Source organism: Aedes aegypti, chromosome 3 (assembly GCF_002204515.2).
Source record: "Aedes aegypti strain LVP_AGWG chromosome 3, AaegL5.0 Primary Assembly, whole genome shotgun sequence".
In the NCBI taxonomy this organism is placed as follows: Eukaryota; Metazoa; Arthropoda; class Insecta; order Diptera; family Culicidae; genus Aedes; species Aedes aegypti.
In genome coordinates, this window is record NC_035109.1 from 291,172,750 (window position 1) to 291,190,784 (window position 18,035).

At 38.6% G+C, this 18,035-nt stretch overlaps 1 protein-coding gene across 1 annotated transcript in view; it reads right to left on the reverse strand.

The window, feature by feature from the left end:
• Positions 1 to 9,542, reverse strand: part of LOC5575272 (transcription elongation regulator 1) — a 34,484-nt gene extending 24,942 nt beyond the window's left edge. Inside the window, exon 1 of the mRNA XM_021854859.1 lies at positions 8,461 to 9,542. Coding sequence (XP_021710551.1) covers positions 8,461 to 9,442 — 982 coding nt within the window. The 5' untranslated portion in view covers positions 9,443 to 9,542. The remainder of the gene's footprint in view (positions 1 to 8,460) is intronic.
• Between the last annotated feature and the right edge of the window lie 8,493 nt (positions 9,543 to 18,035).

An 18,035-nucleotide genomic window follows, 5' to 3' on the forward strand; every position in this document is an offset into this window, starting at 1 on the left:
TAATCCAAAACTAGGTTCTGGACAGGGTTTACGGGCCGGGGAACTGTTACCACCACTACCAACGGTCGGCGTACTTACTACCTAATCTACATACGTTGTCATCGCTGATGAGACTGACAGTCCGATTGAAAGGCAATTGATTTCGTTATAGCCATCGAATGGTGTATAACGTGGTCTTGATCCTATGTGCAATATGATTGATTTTGTGAATTTATCGATTATAATTTGGTACATATAGGTCGTTGAACTGGTGAAATATCTTCAAGCTTGATAGGTAACTCAATAATCTTGAATTCGTGAAATAGTTGTTAGAATGCCCTGTTTTTTATATGTAGTTTGCCAATATAGGTTATCTCCCCTCAATTGTGCCATTAAACCCGAAGTACTTGCGGATACCACCATAGAATTGTTGAACTCCAATATAAAACACATGTAAGCCTCCACAATTTAGCCGTTGAATGATTCTAATTGCTAAATTTCGATTTATTTAGATTGTATAGACCATTCATTCGTACGTTGCCTACCACTTTTCTTAGAGTCAGGGTTTGGAAACTAAATATGTAAGATGATCCATATTGCATTCGACAGTCGAAAGTTCGATAATAATAAAATCTCTTTTTAGTTTGAGCTGATTCTCTAAAACGCGCTGCTTCAAAAATTAGTAACCACTCTGTGTCCGAACACAAATTCTGATGGAGCTGCTGATTTTTACAATGCTTCCTTTTCTCAAAAGCAAGGGAATATAGGTATTTTTCAAAAACTATCACGTCACAATACTAATACAAAAAAACAGTGTTCATGTAGGCACCATAGCCTAGTCCTTCTGAGTATTGGTCCTGGTAGGGTTCAGTCTTGACAAGTTAAGCTGTCAGGCAGCTCCAACTGAATACCATACAAAAAAATAACTGGGATCTAATTTATAATACGAATTTTTCATAAATGGAGGGTACAAAAAACTAACAGCAACAAAAATGAAGCATAAACAACAAAACTTTCGGTCCTTGGAGGCCTAATAAAGTGCAGTAAACATGATGCTTTTAAGGCAAATAAGCCCACGAGAAGCAGCCACAAGATATGATGTACAGTCATCTCTCCATAACTTTATAGTGAAGGGACCATCGAGTTAGGGAAATATCGTGTTACAGAATACTAAACCAGTGCAAATATGCGATTCAAGGGACCATCGAGGTAGCCATGCACACCAAATTTTACTATGGTTCTCTAACTAGATATTGAGATACGGAGGTAGAGTAAGGGAGAGTTGACTGTACCTAAGAGCACACTTCGAGCTGACAAAGAAATTGTGAAGAACTATAAACGCGTTGAATTTCCGAAGACATTTTCATCTGAATACGAGCAACCGCTTATGCAACATAGACGGCGACATATGACGAATCGATCTATGGCGCTGATCAAGAAGGAGTTTATGGAACTGACCTTTGATCTCGCTAATATGCTTCATACGCTGTACATCATGTAAAGATTCAACCCACAAGGTATGTGCTGACATACGAAGTACCCCTTGGTCTTTCTGTGGGTTTGGTGTAAACTTTGATGGTGAAAATCAGTGTCCGAGCATAGAGGACACATTTTAGTGCACACCATTTTTGGTACATAATGTAATCCATCATAAAAAATAATTGTAAAGGTTTATTTTTGTTCTCATGTGAGTTTTTACTTAAAATAATGTGATTTTTTTATACTGTACAAAAATTAACGGTAGAACTAATCATTTTGAAATATTACCAAAAAACAAAAAGTGTCCGGGCATAGAGGACTTCCCACTAATCAAATGGTTTGATCTTGCAGTTTGTCCCGTATCTCCATACATTCAACGCAATGTGCGTCGGTACAACAACACATATCCATAAATGCTTTACACAAATTTAAATAAAAATGTTCCGTACCCCCGACCGATTTTTTTTTTATTTTGGTCGCAAATTAATGAGCAAAGTCTGATTGTTTTTAGTTTGAAATTTCAGACTTACTTTTTTTTTTTGTAATAAAGTTGCTTCACAAAGACACCGTGAATAGTGGGGATTCTCCTACTTTTGTAAACTCCATCCGACAAGAGGTTCTTGATCTCACGATCTGTAGCGACCTGCTATCGTAGAAGATTATGAACTGGCATGTTTCTGATGAAGAATCATTGTCAGATCATAAACAAATCCGGTTCGATTTTAAAGCTGGATCAGAAATAACAGAAAGCTATAGGAACCCAAAGAAAACCAATAGGGATCTCTATCGTTTTCATTTAAGGTGATTATAGAACGAAGCCACACCTCAAATTTTCAAGAGCACAAGACTTATGAGAACCAAACAGCGCTCTGCGTTGAAAATTTATCCCATTGGGCACCATCAGCGAGCAAGCAATTTGATTGGTTTTCAACGCGAACTGTTGTCAGATTATCCAGTCTTGTTCGCTTAAAAAAGACCATTCAAATGGTCTAGATAGTCTTAAAAAAGAAGACAGCAGTTTTACTGTTGACTCTTCTGAAACACTGAAACCGGGAAAGATGACATTTTCCCAGGCTTACTGCAACAAGGAAACGAAACGCTTTGTCCGCTCTTAATCGTAATATTCAAAGCAAGTGTTGCGCTTTCATATATCCCAAAAGCGTGGCAAAAGGTTCGAGTTGTTTTCATTCCAAAAGCTGGAAGAAAGGATAAAACAACTCCCAAAGCCTTTAGAACTATAAGCCTTTTCTCTGTTCTTTTAAAGACAATGGAAAAAATAATTGATGACTTCGTCAAGCCAACAAATTTAATAGAAATGCCTCTTTGTAAATACCAATTAGCGTATCAACCAGGTAAATCTACCGTTACGGGCGCTGCAGTCGCTGGTAAATAAAATCGAGAAATCTCTTGAAGCCAAAGAATTAGCCGTGGTTGCTTTTCTCGATATTGAAGGAGCATTCGATAATGCATCCTATAGCTCTATGAGTTCAGCCATGGAAGCAAGGGGCTTGGATAAAAGTGTTATCGAATGGGTTATGACTATGCTCAAGGATCGCACAATTTCTGCTGATCTAGGAGGTGCGCAAATATCTATAAGATCTACGAAGGGATGTCCTCAAGAAGGAGTGTTATCGCCCTTACTGTGGTCTCTTGTAGTAGACGAACTCCTTAGAAATCTAAAAGATCAAGGTTTTGAGGTAATTGGATATGCCGATGATGTGGCCATTTTGATTCGTGGAAAGTTTGATAACACGATTTCCGATCGGTTGTAAACTGCGTTAAATACTACTCTCCAATGGTGTAGAGAAGAGGGGTTAAACGTAAACCTTTCAAAAACTATTATCGTGCCATTTACCAGAAGGAAAAATGTAAAGCTTACACAGCCTTCTTTAAATTGTCGAGATGGCGTCCAAATAAAACACGCGGTTGAACTTTCGACGTTTTATTTTTCGCGTCTGAACGTGTCGGTTAGCAAACTCACAATGATACAGGAAGTGTGTCAAGAAAATATACAAAGGTGGTTTTTCAAAATAAAACACACTAAAACAGAAAATCGAAACGGAAACACGATAATCTATAAACGAACAAAATCGAGAATTGACGGAATACACTCTTGTCGAAAATCAGTTGTAACATACATAAATTTAACACACGGAATATTACAAAATGGAGTTCAAATTCAATTTTCGGACGAAGTTAAACACCTTGAGGTTACTTTGGATAAGAAATTGAACTGGAACTCACTTCTGAGCAAGGTCCTCCAAGGGTGTCCATTCAAAATCAGTTTTCCAATTCCCGGATTTTTCTCGGATGTCTAAAAGTTTAAAAACCGGGTGAAATCATGGTACAGTGCCTTCATATTTTTAGCCATTTTTCAATGGAAAGTTTTGAAATTTGATTTGACTTTCAAAATATTCGTTTTAAAACCATGGTTTTTTTTCACCGATCAAAAACTGTTACCGCAACAGTCCTGGTATCAACCATCCCTGTTGTTGCCCAATTCGATCAAGTCAAACGGTTCCGTAATAGGCAAATATCAAATCCAATGAACCAGCAAGAGTTGTGTAGATGTGTATGTGGACCGAATAATATTGTGTCGAACGTAAATAGATTATAAATTGATAAGGTGATTTTCTATCTGTTGAATTTACATAAACAATACGCTCTGTTGCGATTGAGGAAAAGGAGACTAAATTGTAAGTTAAAATGCCATTGAATTGAAAATTAGATTATAAGGTATTAAATTATATTTGTAGCTTTAAGCTAAATACACTGCAACATTACTGCGAGTTTCTGCTATAAGGAGTCCGAAATATTTCGTCGCAACAAAAACTCTATTTTGCTTGATAACATCAGAACATCATTTAATTTTTATCCTATAAATTGTCAAATATAGGGGGGGTCCGTAGCCTTGAGGTTACGCTTTCGCTTCATAAGCGGAAGGTCATGGATTCAATTCCCAGCCCCTCCAAAAAATAACCCGTCCAGCCACCAGAAGACGCCGCACGGAGGACCGTGCTTAGGGGAGCACATCCATCCTCCGTCAGTGTCAGATGGTGACTGAGACAAACTGACCCACTTCGCAGGCAGCTAGCCTCAAACGACTCAGGAACACGGCAAAACGAACCTCCGCAAGAGCAATGGACTATGGCTTATGGAAATCGATTGGACCAACAGCAGAGCACTCTCCTACCTGCTCGGTGTGAGAGCAAAAGAGCAGAAGAGAGTGAAAGCAGATGTAAATATAGATTAGTTAAAAATAGAACTGTATCGGTAAGGAAGATACAGATAAACTGATTTCGGCACAGTAGTTGCCACGGGCATGAAATGCCTTAAAAAAAAATAATAAAAAAAAATTGTCAAATATTGAACTATCGGAAACACCATTGCAGTTCCATAGATAGTGAATTAAATAGTGTAGAGGATTATTTGAATCCAATCACTTAATTTTAGAGGGATTAAAAAAAAAATAAGCTACTTGCTTTTGTATGTCAAATTTTAGGTGCTGTAAAACTGGGTAACATTGATCAGCGAGGTAACATTGATCGAAATGTCACTCCTAGTAAAAAGATCAAATTAACAATTATCCATACAATATTTTCATTGCATGAATGGTACCTCTCTTTCTTATATTCATGAGCTAATCAAAAATAAGGTTTTTGTTAAAATTGAGTTTCGTTCATGGGTAAATTTTTCAACTTTTCGAAACAATGATTTCCATTAGTATGAAAAAACTAATAAAAATTCATGTCCCATATTACTTCTGCAAATTATAGAAGCAAGTAAAATGTGCTGTTTATTAAAAATGGCATCGCCGAAAAATTTTCATAAACATTTTCAATTCGGCAAAATTGACAAATTACCATGAAGAACGTAGAATTTCCTTAGGAAATTGCCTACATTTATGCGTACTCAGCGAGTTAAGGTGCTTTTTATTTCTAAATAACTTAAAAACTAAATTACTTGTAAGAGTTTGGCTTTCATATTCGGCTTCAGGAACTATGTTTTGGGAAGTAATTACCTTTTGAATAATACCGATCATTGTTTGCTTGGATGATCAATATAAAAAAATCACATAAAACATTGTTTTTAAACATACGCAAAACTTTCAGAAAACAAGGTATAGAGTCACGAGCAATAAGTGCCGGTACTTGTTTTAAAAATATAAAACGTGTCACATTTGCATTTTTAACTTAAAATTTCAATAAATATTCAAAAAACTGATCCATATTACCCCGGATTACGGAACCAGACAATACAGACCATGCGACTCGAAGGTAAAGGGAGTCTGTAGAAGACTTTTGCAAATGATGAAATTAATAGATGGGTAGGCTTAGAGGCTTACTGGTTCCCCGATGACTTGCTCAATTTTCTCCACCTAATAAAATTTCAATCTTTCCTAGAGACGCCTATTAATTTGATCATTAGCAAAAATCTTCTACAGACTTCCTTTACTTCTGAGTCACATAACCGATACAGCCATAACAAAATAATCTAACAAAAAACTAATCAAAAAGGGGCCTTTTTCGTTTTGTCAAACAAAATTACCAACTTTTAAAAACTTAATATCTATGAAAAAAATAAGAAATTTTTAAAATCTTGTGTTTGGAGCATCTAAAAGCCCAACACTAGAGATGCTTTACTACCCAAACTATCATGGATTGTTAGAACTTCAAGTTTGCTAAAGTTTCCCTTAGATCAGATTTTTGATTTTTTAAATATATCAATTATTTTTTTTTTGTCAAAAAATCGCATTTAATTTTAGAATTCACCGAACCTACCTTCTAGTAAATACTGAAAATATATTATATAAATATTTATTTTCAAGGGAAAGTGCCGAAATAAGGAGGATACCTTGTACTCACTACAATTCATCAGAAATTCGGAGAAATTTTTGAATTATACCTATCTTAATTCAGATCTCAAACAACAATGTTTCTAATAGCTAAGCTAATCTATCTTCGGGTGTGATTCTCGTTGAATACAAGTACAAATCTTTACGGCAGAAACGAAATCTCACCAAAATCAAATAAGTTTCTTCCCAGGGATCCATCAAAGATTTTTCCAAGAATGTCGTCGAGAAAAAGCAAAAGTCTGCCTAAGAATGCCCAAAGGAGCTTGCCATTTATTCATCCATCAAAAAACTCTCCATATCACTAGCAATACGCTGCGAATGGCAGGAATAATTCGTTGTGTTAATAATAATAATTCAAAACCTCGACAGGGACCATATATCACGGGTTCAAGCAAAAAATCCCAAATAAAGCTTCTTCAAAATCCGAATCAGTTTATCCGGGAATCCACCAAAAAACAAATCCTAATGAATGTGTCCAAAATTTAATTGAACATGTTTCCCAAAAATGCAAGCTCAGCATTTTACCAACCGTTAGGAATTTTCCCAAAATTTCAAGAAAAAATCACCAAAACGCTCTTCCAAATGACATGAAAATAATCATAATAGAAATTAATAAAGCATCTCATTAAGATCCTACCAACAATCCATCAATACTTAAACAGTTTTCAAGGATCTCAATGATATTTACTAAAAACAACTTTTAATGTTCTTAATAATATCTCTAGCCAGAAAAAACATTTTACAAGTAATCGATAATAATTGTGAAAATACATTTGCTAAGTATCCCTTCTTGAAATAAACTAGAAACGTTCAACTATCTATCTGTAAACTCAGTTGTGCATCTCTTGTCGAAATTATCTAGCGCTTTTTCCCGGTGTGTTCTACAGTTTCCAGGGTATTTCCCGTATTTTTCCTGGCCGTTTGTAATTCCCGGGTTTTTCCCGCTTTTCCCGGATTTCCCGGATGAATGGACACCCTGGTAAGGGTACTAATGCCCTATGGGTCTGCAATAAAGCCCTAGGAAAAACTTGGGGACTGCGACTTAATATGGTAAACTGGATTGATTCAGCAATAGTCCGACCAAAAATTAGTTATGCTTCACTGGTATGGTGGCCCAAGACAAATGAGGTAACCGCTCAGAAGAAGCTAGCTAAGTTGCAATGACTTGCTTTTATATCAATGACAGGGGCAATGAAAAGTACACCATCGGTTGCCTTGGATGCCCTTCTTAATATACTGCCTTTGCATCAATTCATTAAACTGCAAGCTGCAAAAAATGCCTTGCAATTTATTCGTTATAATAAAATTCTAGATGGTGATTTGATTGGTCACATGAAGATCATCAAGGAATTCAATTTAAATTCAGATATGAAAATAATAGAAGATTGGATGACAACGAAGACCAACTATGATGTTCCCTTAAAGTGGTTAAACGAAGCCGCTTTATTTGGGATTCTGGTGGGCCAAGTGTACGTCCAGGTTCTATTGTATTTTATACCGACGGGTCAAAGATGAGCGACAATACCGGAGCTGGAGTTTTCGGCCCTGGTATCAGCAAGGTATTCGCTCCAACTGTGTCCCAAGCTGAAATACAAGCCATCATTGACTGTACAAAATCTGTATTTTCTCCGACAGTCAAGCAGCTTTGAATGCTCTAAAGGCATTCATTAAAAATTGTGTCTATTAAAAATTTAAGCTTAGATGTTTACTTGGGATATGCATAGAATATTCCTGGCATATTTTCGGTTTTCCTTGGTGGATTTATACCGTGATCTTCGAAAAAAAATCCTAGGGAGTTTTTGGTTTGGTTTGTGAAATTTAAAATTCTTCACTTATTGCACTCAAATCATTAGCGCAACCTTCACAGAATAAACAGGAATTCTGCTTGATTTATTTTGAGATTTTAACATATTCCAGTAGCAGCGGCTTTACTAAGTTTTAAAGAAGCTTCTTGACGGTTATCTGACAAGTTTCTCGAGCAGTTCCAGGTGGAATACGTCGTATTACAATGGACTATGAAGCCAATTAGAAAGTGTCTTCAAATATAACAGAAACCCCTAAAGTTAAAGTTAATAGTGTTAAGCTATCACAATTCGAAAAATTGAACATGAAATATATACGTTCGCCCAAACCCCATCTTTACTTACTTTCCAAATCCTTGATCGCCTGCGGTTTCTCCCAAACGCTCTCCCCCTTGGACGCATTATAGTAGTACGCTCGTCCATCCGGTGCCTTATGTTCCGTCCACTCGGCCGCTTTGGCCGCCACTCCCGGATCCACTTCACTGGTCTTGATTTCGGCAATGGCCTTGGCAGGATCCATAAGAGGAGAAGCCCCTGCCGGTGGCCACTGTCCCGGAGCACCTGCAGCAGCGGCCGCAGCTTGATTCCACGGAGGGAAGTTGGAGAACGAAGGAGGAGGCATCCCGAAGGGTGGCATTCCTCCCATAAATGCTGGGGGAGGTCCGGAAAAGCGATGGACCGAGGCCGTTGTGACGGCGGCCTGAATGGCGGAGGTGGGTGTAATTGATGCCCCGGGAAAGCCGGGCATACCGGGATGATCCAGCTTGAGTTCCAAGAGCGGCTTTGGTTGCGGTTTGTTCATAGCTTCGACTTCCGCCTGGGTCATCACTTTTATGTTTGGTCCATCCGGACGAGTCCAAGTTGTTTCCCGCGTTAACGCATGGTAGTAGTACGATTTTCCCTCCGCCGTTTTGGTCTCCACCCACAGCTCCTGTGCCTGAATCTGTGGGGTGGCCAGCAATGGAGGAGGCTGAGAAACACCTCCTCCCGGAAAACTGACCGGAACTTTCCCAACTGCGGGAGCCACACCTCTAATAAATCCCGGGGCGATACCTCTCAACAGCGAGGGCGGGTTGGCCAGCAGAGGGACCTTCTCTTTTGGTTCCACCGCCACTATGGGAATTTCTCCGGAAACCGGAGCTGCCACCGGAACACTTTCCGCACTTTTGAGCTGCAGCTGCTGCTGCTCTTGTTGTTGTTGCTGTTGCACTATTGTGGAAGCGTCTGTAATATTGCTCATTTCCACATCCGCTGCGGCCGCTTCCGGCATTTCCGCACGTTGCTGAACTGCTTCGACAACTGGAGCAGCATTTTCACTGGTTTCCATCACGATTTGATCGTGAAAATTGGATAAAAAGGGCGGAAAATTACGGAGCGAACACTGATTTGTTTGCACTTTTTTTTTCTTCCAACAAAAAACGACGGGCAGCTGTCAAAGTGAGGCAAAACAACAAAAGATGTCAGGGAGATGCCCATGTGGCGGATTTTGTAGTGATGGTTTTTTAATAGGGTTGTGAAAGGTTCCACCCGGACGATTGGATTTGGATTCCAATAGGATTTAGCGATTTTGATGTGGATTTCAATTTTGTGATTTTAAATTTATGATATCTCGCATAACCTGTGACCTCGCCCTAAAAGCCATTGCTAACCGAATGAGTAGCTCGTTGTTACCGAGCAAATGAATGGATTTACTCGTTATTCAACAATGGTATAATGAAGAGAAGATCCTCCTGGGCCATTTATTTGCAAGGTGATACACACTCGGTTACCAATGGCTCATGCTTTTCGATTTTCGATTTGGATTGGATTTGGATTGGATTTGGATTGGATTTGGATAGGATTTGGATTGGATTTGGATTGGATTTGGATTGGATTGGATTGGATTTGGATTGGATTTGGATTGGATTTGGATTGGATTTGGATTGGATTGGATTTGGATTGGATTTGGATTGGATTTGGATTGGATTTGGATTGGATTTGGATTGGATTTGGATTGGATTTGGATTGGATTTGGATTGGATTTGGATTGGATTTGGATTGGATTTGGATTGGATTTGGATTGGATTTGATTGGATTTGGATTGGATTTGGATTGGATTTGGATTGGATTTGGATTGGATTTGATTGGATTTGGATTGGATTTGGATTGGATTTGGATTGGATTTGGATTGGATTTGGATTGGATTTGGATTGGATTTGGATTGGATTTGGATTGGATTTGGATTGGATTTGGATTGGATTTGGATTGGATTTGGATTGGATTTGGATTGGATTTGGATTGGATTTGGATGGATTGGATTGGATTGGATGGATTTGGATTGGATTTGGATTGGATTTGGATTGGATTTGGATTGGATTTGGATTGGATTTGGATTGGATTTGGATTGGATTTGGATTGGATTTGGATTGGATTGGATTGGATTGGATTTGGATTGGATTTGGATTGGATTTGGATTGGATTTGGATTGGATTTGGATTGGATTTGGATTGGATTTGGATTGGATTTGGATTGGATTTGGATTGGATTTGGATTGGATTTGGATTGGATTTGGATTGGATTTGGATTGGATTTGGATTGGATTTGGATTGGATTTGGATTGGATTTGGATTGGATTTGGATTGGATTTGGATTGGATTTGGATTGGATTTGGATTGGATTGGATTGGATTGGATTTGGATTGGATTTGGATTGGATTTGGATTGGATTTGGATTGGATTTGGATTGGATTTGGATTGGATTTGGATTGGATTTGGATTGGATTTGGATTGGATTTGGATTGGATTTGGATTGGATTTGGATTGGATTTGGATTGGATTTGGATTGGATTTGGATTGGATTTGGATTGGATTTGGATTGGATTTGGATTGGATTTGGATTGGATTTGGATTGGATTTGGATTGGATTTGGATTGGATTTGGATTGGATTTGGATTGGATTTGGATTGGATTTGGATTGGATTTGGATTGGATTTGGATTGGATTTGGATTGGATTTGGATTGGGTTTGGATTGGATTTTGATTGGATTTAGATTGTGTTGGACCCTAGGCCTTCGGTAGTGAACATTTTCCAGGGCCCAACACGAATTAAAATGAGTTGCCAAACGGACTGGTAGATATCCATCCATCATTGCCTTATTCGGTAGTTTGGTGACGATTGTAGTCGAACTTCTTCCATACTATTTTCCACAGACAGTTTGTTCTCTTCATTTATTATCCATAAATTCACAGTTTTACAATAACAGGCCACTTTATTATACACATTATACTACACATTTATTTACATTATTAAATACTAATTACAAACAGTTACAACACGTAAAACACATAGTTGTGCTAGTCCATCTGGACTCCGTCGGGCCTTACTACGCACTGAGAAGTGTTCGCATTCAAAATATACTGCAATCTACAATCTCGGCTATCTTCGGGAAAGAGAAATTTACTACCCCTTTTGGGAGATCTTGGGGTGATATGGGATCGGATGAATTTTTATAATTTTTGTATGTTTTTGCCTGCCTTACTCCCAAACAGATTGGATTTGGATTGGATTTGGATTGGATTTGGATTGGATTTGGATTGGATTTGGATTGGATTTGGATTGGATTTGGATTGGATTTGGATTGGATTTGGATTGGATTTGGATTGGATTTGGATTGGATTTGGATTGGATTGGATTGGATTTGGATTGGATTTGGATTGGATTTGGATTGGATTTGGATTGGATTTGGATTGGATTTGGATTGGATTTGGATTGGATTTGGATTGGATTTGGATTGGATTTGGATTGGATTTGGATTGGATTTGGATTGGATTTGGATTGGATTTGGATTGGATTTGGATTGGATTTGGATTGGATTTGGATTGGATTTGGATTGGATTTGGATTGGATTTGGATTGGATTTGGATTGGATTTGGATTGGATTTGGATTGGATTTGGATTGGATTTGGATTGGATTGGATTGGATTTGGATTGGGTTTGGATTGGGTTTGGATTGGTTTGGATTGGGTTTGGATTGGATTTTCATTTGATTCAAGTTTGATTTAAGAATCACTCGCAGTAAGCCATGCTGTCTTTCATGTTTTCCCAAGGCCTCTTTGATGATCAGTAGAGATTAATCATCATGAAGCATATAAAACCTATAAAACCTGCATGCAACGACATGCGGAACAAGGTGATAGGGAGAAAGAGGTGTGTCATATAAAGTTCATGTTCAAGGTCTTCTACACGCAAGGTTGAGATGAACGGGAGCTTGTGGCGAGAGTAGCGAAAGACATTTCCAGCAAAACAGGTTACTGCACAACAATCTCTGGTATCAATCTTCTTCGCTGTAGCGCCGCATCATCTTTTTTCAATTTGATTTTATTATCAACTGATGAAGAACTGTTGGCATGTGGTAGAGATTAAATTCGAAAAGGTTTTGGCTGACCTTTGGTTAGCGCATGCAAACATCGATCAAGAAACGATGGAACCCCCCGCTGATGATTGAGCCGAGCAAATATGTCTACGGCGCGCGGTCGTACGCTATTGAATCCAGTTAAGAATAATCGCCGCACATTCCTCGTACACCTACGGTAGACTGGTTCATAAGCTGACTTGGATTGCATCATTTGCACAGGCCAGGAGACCGGTTTTTGACTCTCTTCGCGCGATGAGGTTAAGCCGTTTAGTTGTGAGATACGTTGTGCCATGAGATATTCTCCATAAAATGAAAAATAATTCAAATTCAGACATTGAGTATCGTTTTAAGATACTGCGAATGAAATTTCTAGCCTGCTTAGATTTGATGCTAAACGAATGTATATATATATTCGAACCATGTAGAAGGCCTAGAAATTTTCGTCAAATGTCAATCAAACTCTCGTTTTTCATGAATAATTTATATTTATTCCGCTTGATACTATGTACTTCCTAGAATTGCCTACCAGAGTGTGCCATACTGATTGATCAAAATTCTGGATAGCTTTCCGTTGAACGTCAATTTACGGAGTTGGTGGGTAGCGCCATTGAGCAATTTGCCCACGCTGATATCTAGCAGCACTGTAGCATCAACAAGAATTCGATATGCAACGGTATGATAGGTATGATTGCCTTTGGTTGTCTATTCGGTCTATTCAAATTATAGATTTTCAACTTCTCATCGTACTATGCGTCACCATGGCAAGGGTTAACTGGTTCCCGAGGGTAATCGTGTAACTGTGCTAGGAACTCATCAGATATGCACAACCTTACGACTAGTTCTTGCATTTGGACAATGTTTGAATAAGCGCTGCAGTATGGGAAAAGCATTAATTTTCGTACAAAGTAGGTTAAAATCATATGAATCGATCGAAAACTATAGTTAACTCTCCCTTAAGGCTGGTTTGCTACTGACAAGAAAAGGAATCTCGATGCGTGGAGAATTTCTTCCAAGAAAGGGTTCATTCACATATTTCATAACGCCGAAAATGGCAATTTGTGACACCCACCCACCCCCTCGTAACGCTTTTTGTATGAACATTCTAAAAATTTTGTATGAGCCGTAACATCAAGAGGACACCCACCCACCCCCTTCAGCGTTATGAAATTTGTGAATGAGCCCAAATGGTCAAGAAAATCTCATTTTTCTGATCGCAGTACGTAGTTGAGAAGAAATGTCACTTCAAGCCTAGTATCCACATCCTAAGTAGAGCGGTCAAGTTCAATTTGTTGCTAATTACCAAAGTAATTTTGACAGCTAATCCAGAATGAGCGAAGTGTCACTTTTACTTGCGGAATAATTGAGCGGCACATTTTTCCGTACGGAATAGTGACAGCTCCGTTTGATTTGTACAGCAGGCGTTACCAATGTTACGAAATCAGCTCTACTTGTCAACTGGATACAGCTCAAGTAATTTGAACAGCTGAAGTATTTCTTGACCATTACTTGTCCTAAATTTTTGCACAGTACTTACGAAGTGGATACCAACCATCAAAGGGGACTCTCTGTAGGAAATTTCTTGACCCATTCAGTCAAGGAATTTCTTTACTTTTCTTGAGCGAAACAGCATACTTAGCTTTACTCGATATTCCGTATCTCGATATCGAGTTAGAGAACCATAGTAAAAGTTGCTTTTCATGGCTAATTCGATGGTCCATTGGATCGCAGTTTCACTGGTTTTGTGTTCCGTTACTCGATACCTTCCTAACTCGATGGTCCCTTCAATATCGAGTTATGGAGAGTTGACTGTAGTAAATGTTGAAAAAAAATCTTCCAAAGTTTGAAATGATTTGGAATAAATTGGACTGTATACACGCCATTTGAAGTTTACATGGAAATTATTGTCAATTTCGCACGACGATTTTGTCGGTCTGTTTGAAAGTCGGCGGCGCGTTTTGTTGGCCATGAAACAGACAATACTACACTGACAAAATTCCTCATATTCTTAATATGTGTTTCACACATAGATTTTTGCAATTTGTGTTTGAACATGGTTTTTATGTGTGAGAGGCATAACCAGAGTTCATTCTTCAATATATGGAACTTATGTGTCGGTACAAATCAAAATTATCTTTAAAAACCATATATACTCTATGAATACATTTAATTAATTTAATAAATACTTTTTTTCTTGAAATGAGTAATCTGCCAAATCGTATAAAAAGAGAATGAATAACAATATACAGTGAGGATTCTCGTTGGGGCTCCGCTACATGGAATGACTCGATGGTTGGATGTTCGCTGGTTGAAATCCAGCTTTTTACGCTAGCTTGCTATAAACTTTGAATCACCCCCTTCTGACATCCCTTGCGTACACTATAATTTTTATAGCTGGGTCGCAGTAAGCTTTGCGGTTTTTGATTATTGTTATGTTGTCAAATAAACTCTTATGTTGTTGTCTTAAGTTGTTATTAGGGTTTGGAGACAATTGAAAAAAAAAAAATATTTTCTATTTTCTTATTGTATATTGCCGTTTGCATTCTAGATGCAAATCTTGACTAAATGTCCTCCAAATGCGGTAACACAAAACAATCAAAGGACAGCTAGCAACGATTATACAAATCACCGCCAACCTAGCATGAAAAATCTGTCTTTGCCATAGCATTTCTTGTCAGACAATCTTACCGCGTTTGGTGTTCCCGCATTTGATATTTGCATTTTAAACGCACACAGCAATACTAATGGTTCTTTTCTTTCAGGTTTGGTGAAAACTCATCCACAAAGGTTGTGGTTGTAATTGTGCTTGTGAAAGAGTGCTTAATCGTGTTTACTGAAATTAATTAATAAACGCGGCCGTGATGACTCCTGACAGCTTTTTTTCGAACTAATGCGCTCAAAATGTTAAGTTGGTTCGTTCACTGAGGCATATAATGACCCCGGATCCAATCGACGTATTATGACTCCGGATCCGATGACAGATCCGATGTAATCTCGCACTTTTATATGCGATTTCGCAATAATAGGCGGTCCTGTTAGCAATGCAATTTATAACACCTTTCCTCATCTTTCTACATCCTAACCTGAACATTTCCTCGGTAAGCCCCAATCGGGAATATTTTATTCGAATAATTTGCTAATATGAGAACTACAAACATAGTTCTGGACAAATAAAATAGCAGAAGGAGGTGAACTTACTCTGAGTGATAGATTTCTGAATACAATTCAACAGTCTGATGCCTATTAAAATGCTATTACTGAGATATTTACTGCTTGGTTCCGTACCATAAGAGGTTTTTTGATAACAACTTGTAGAAATGAAAGTATAAACCTATCGTTTCCCATCGTTTGCGTATTTCCTATGTACTCAACATTTGAACAATCACATTTCTGTGCAACGCAAATGGAAATGCAAAAGGAAAAGCATATGGAAAGGCCCATGCCCGGAAATCATCGAACTTGACGTGGTAAAAGAGACGTAATATAAGAATAACCAATGTGTGTCGCTGCTTATAATATAGGTGTAAATTGAGATAGACCAGTTTTGTCCACCTGAATTGTGTATTTACGAATTTCTCTAGATTTTTTCTTACAATTTAATTCGCAAGACTTGTGGTTTGTATGCGATTTTTTAAGTTTTATCAAGACAGCTGTCCGTGGTAGCAAAAAAGTCGAGATGGCAAATATGATAACGATGAAACAACACTGTTGTTTAGTGGAGTTCGCTATTGGTAGCATATTGTGCCTTTGGCTCTGCCATATTTGATCTTTCTACAAGCTTCAAGAGTTTTGATGATGCCTAAAACTGTACAATAATAGTTGTTAATAAATGGTGAATTTTCAAGAATTTAAATTCGAATAAAACTTAGCTGCAAAACAAATGCTGTGGAAACACGAGTGAAAATTATTGACAGTCAAATCAACAATCTCAAATTACAGCCTACTTAGACCAAACTATGAACCAATGCACGAGTTCACTAATTTGACGTTTGAGCGGTGCCGAATTCACTCGTTTCCATGGCCACGTAAATAACACGGCACCGCTCAAACGTCAAATAGTGAACCCGTGCATAGGTCCATAAAATCAGTAGCAAATAAATGTCAAAATCGAATCACCCCCTGTCATTTTATAGCGTAAAGCTAAGTATGCTGTTTCGCTCAAGAAAAGTAAAGAAATTCCTTGACTGAATGGGTCAAGATATTTCCTACAGAGAGCCCCCTTTGAAGTGACATTTTTTCTCAACTACGTACTGCGATCAGAAAAATGAGATTTTCTTGACCATTTCTTGGAAGAAATTCTCCACGCATCGAGATAGGCGATTCCTTTTCTTGTCAGCAGGGCTGGCATCAACTCGCACAAGGCGCGCAAAGAGCAGAATTCAACCACTGCACAAAGAGGAGACAGACAAGCGCAAAGTGTAACAACACGAACACAATGAGGGCACGCAGTAGGAAAGAGAGTGTAAGCGATTACGCAAAGAGTAATGCTGACGGAGTGTGTTGGCAAAACATGCTCAAAGTGTACACAATTTGGCTCTTTTTACCTTATAACATGGGTATTTTTAAAACGAGACCAACGAATAGATGTCGGATATCGATGTCCGTAGTTGTTTTGGAATTCAAGATGGCGACTTCCGGTTTGTGAAAAGCGTTTCAAATCCATGCAATATGGGTATTTTTGGAACGGGGCCGATGAATACATGACGGAAATCGATGTCCGACGTCATTTTGGAATCTAAGATGTCGACTTCCGGTTTGTGAAAATCACTTTGAACCCATGCAATATGGGTATTTTTGGAACGGGGCCGACGAGTAGATGACGGAAATCGATGTCTGACGCCATTTTGGAATCCAAGATGGCGACTTCCGGTTTGTGAAAAGCGCTTCAAGCCCCTGCAATATGGGTATTTTTGGAACGGTGCCGACGAGTAGATGACGGAAATCTTGGATTCCAAAACGACAACGGACATCGATTTCCGGCATCTACTCGTCGGCCCCGTTCCAAAAATACCCATATTGCAGGGGTTTGAAGGGATTTCTGTAAACCGGAAGTCGCCATCTTGGATTCCAAAATGACATCGGACATCGATTTCCGTTACCTACTCGTCGGTCCCTTTCCAACAATTCTCCCATGTATTCCAAGAGAAGCTCCTATAGAAGCATTCGGTAGGTACTCAATGAGCCAAACAAAGAGTGTGTGTTCATCATTTTCCATCAACACTTTGTGTCGAAGGATGCATTGCAGCGAGAGCAGAAACACAAAGAGGCGTCAAAGAGGTAAGAACCAGTGAGAAAGTGTAGCTGTCGCACTGCACTCCAATTCATGATCAACACAAAGTGCGCGCTCTTTGTGTTTTTCTGTTTTCACTGAGGAGATGCCAGCCCTGCTTGTCAGTAGCAAACCAGCCTTAAAAGGCTGGATAAAGACTGATTTGCTGCTGCAAAGGAATCGCTCAAGAAAATTCTCGCTGATGCCTTGCAGAAATTTTCTACAGCGATTCCCGTTTGAAGCTAAGTATGCTGTTTCGCT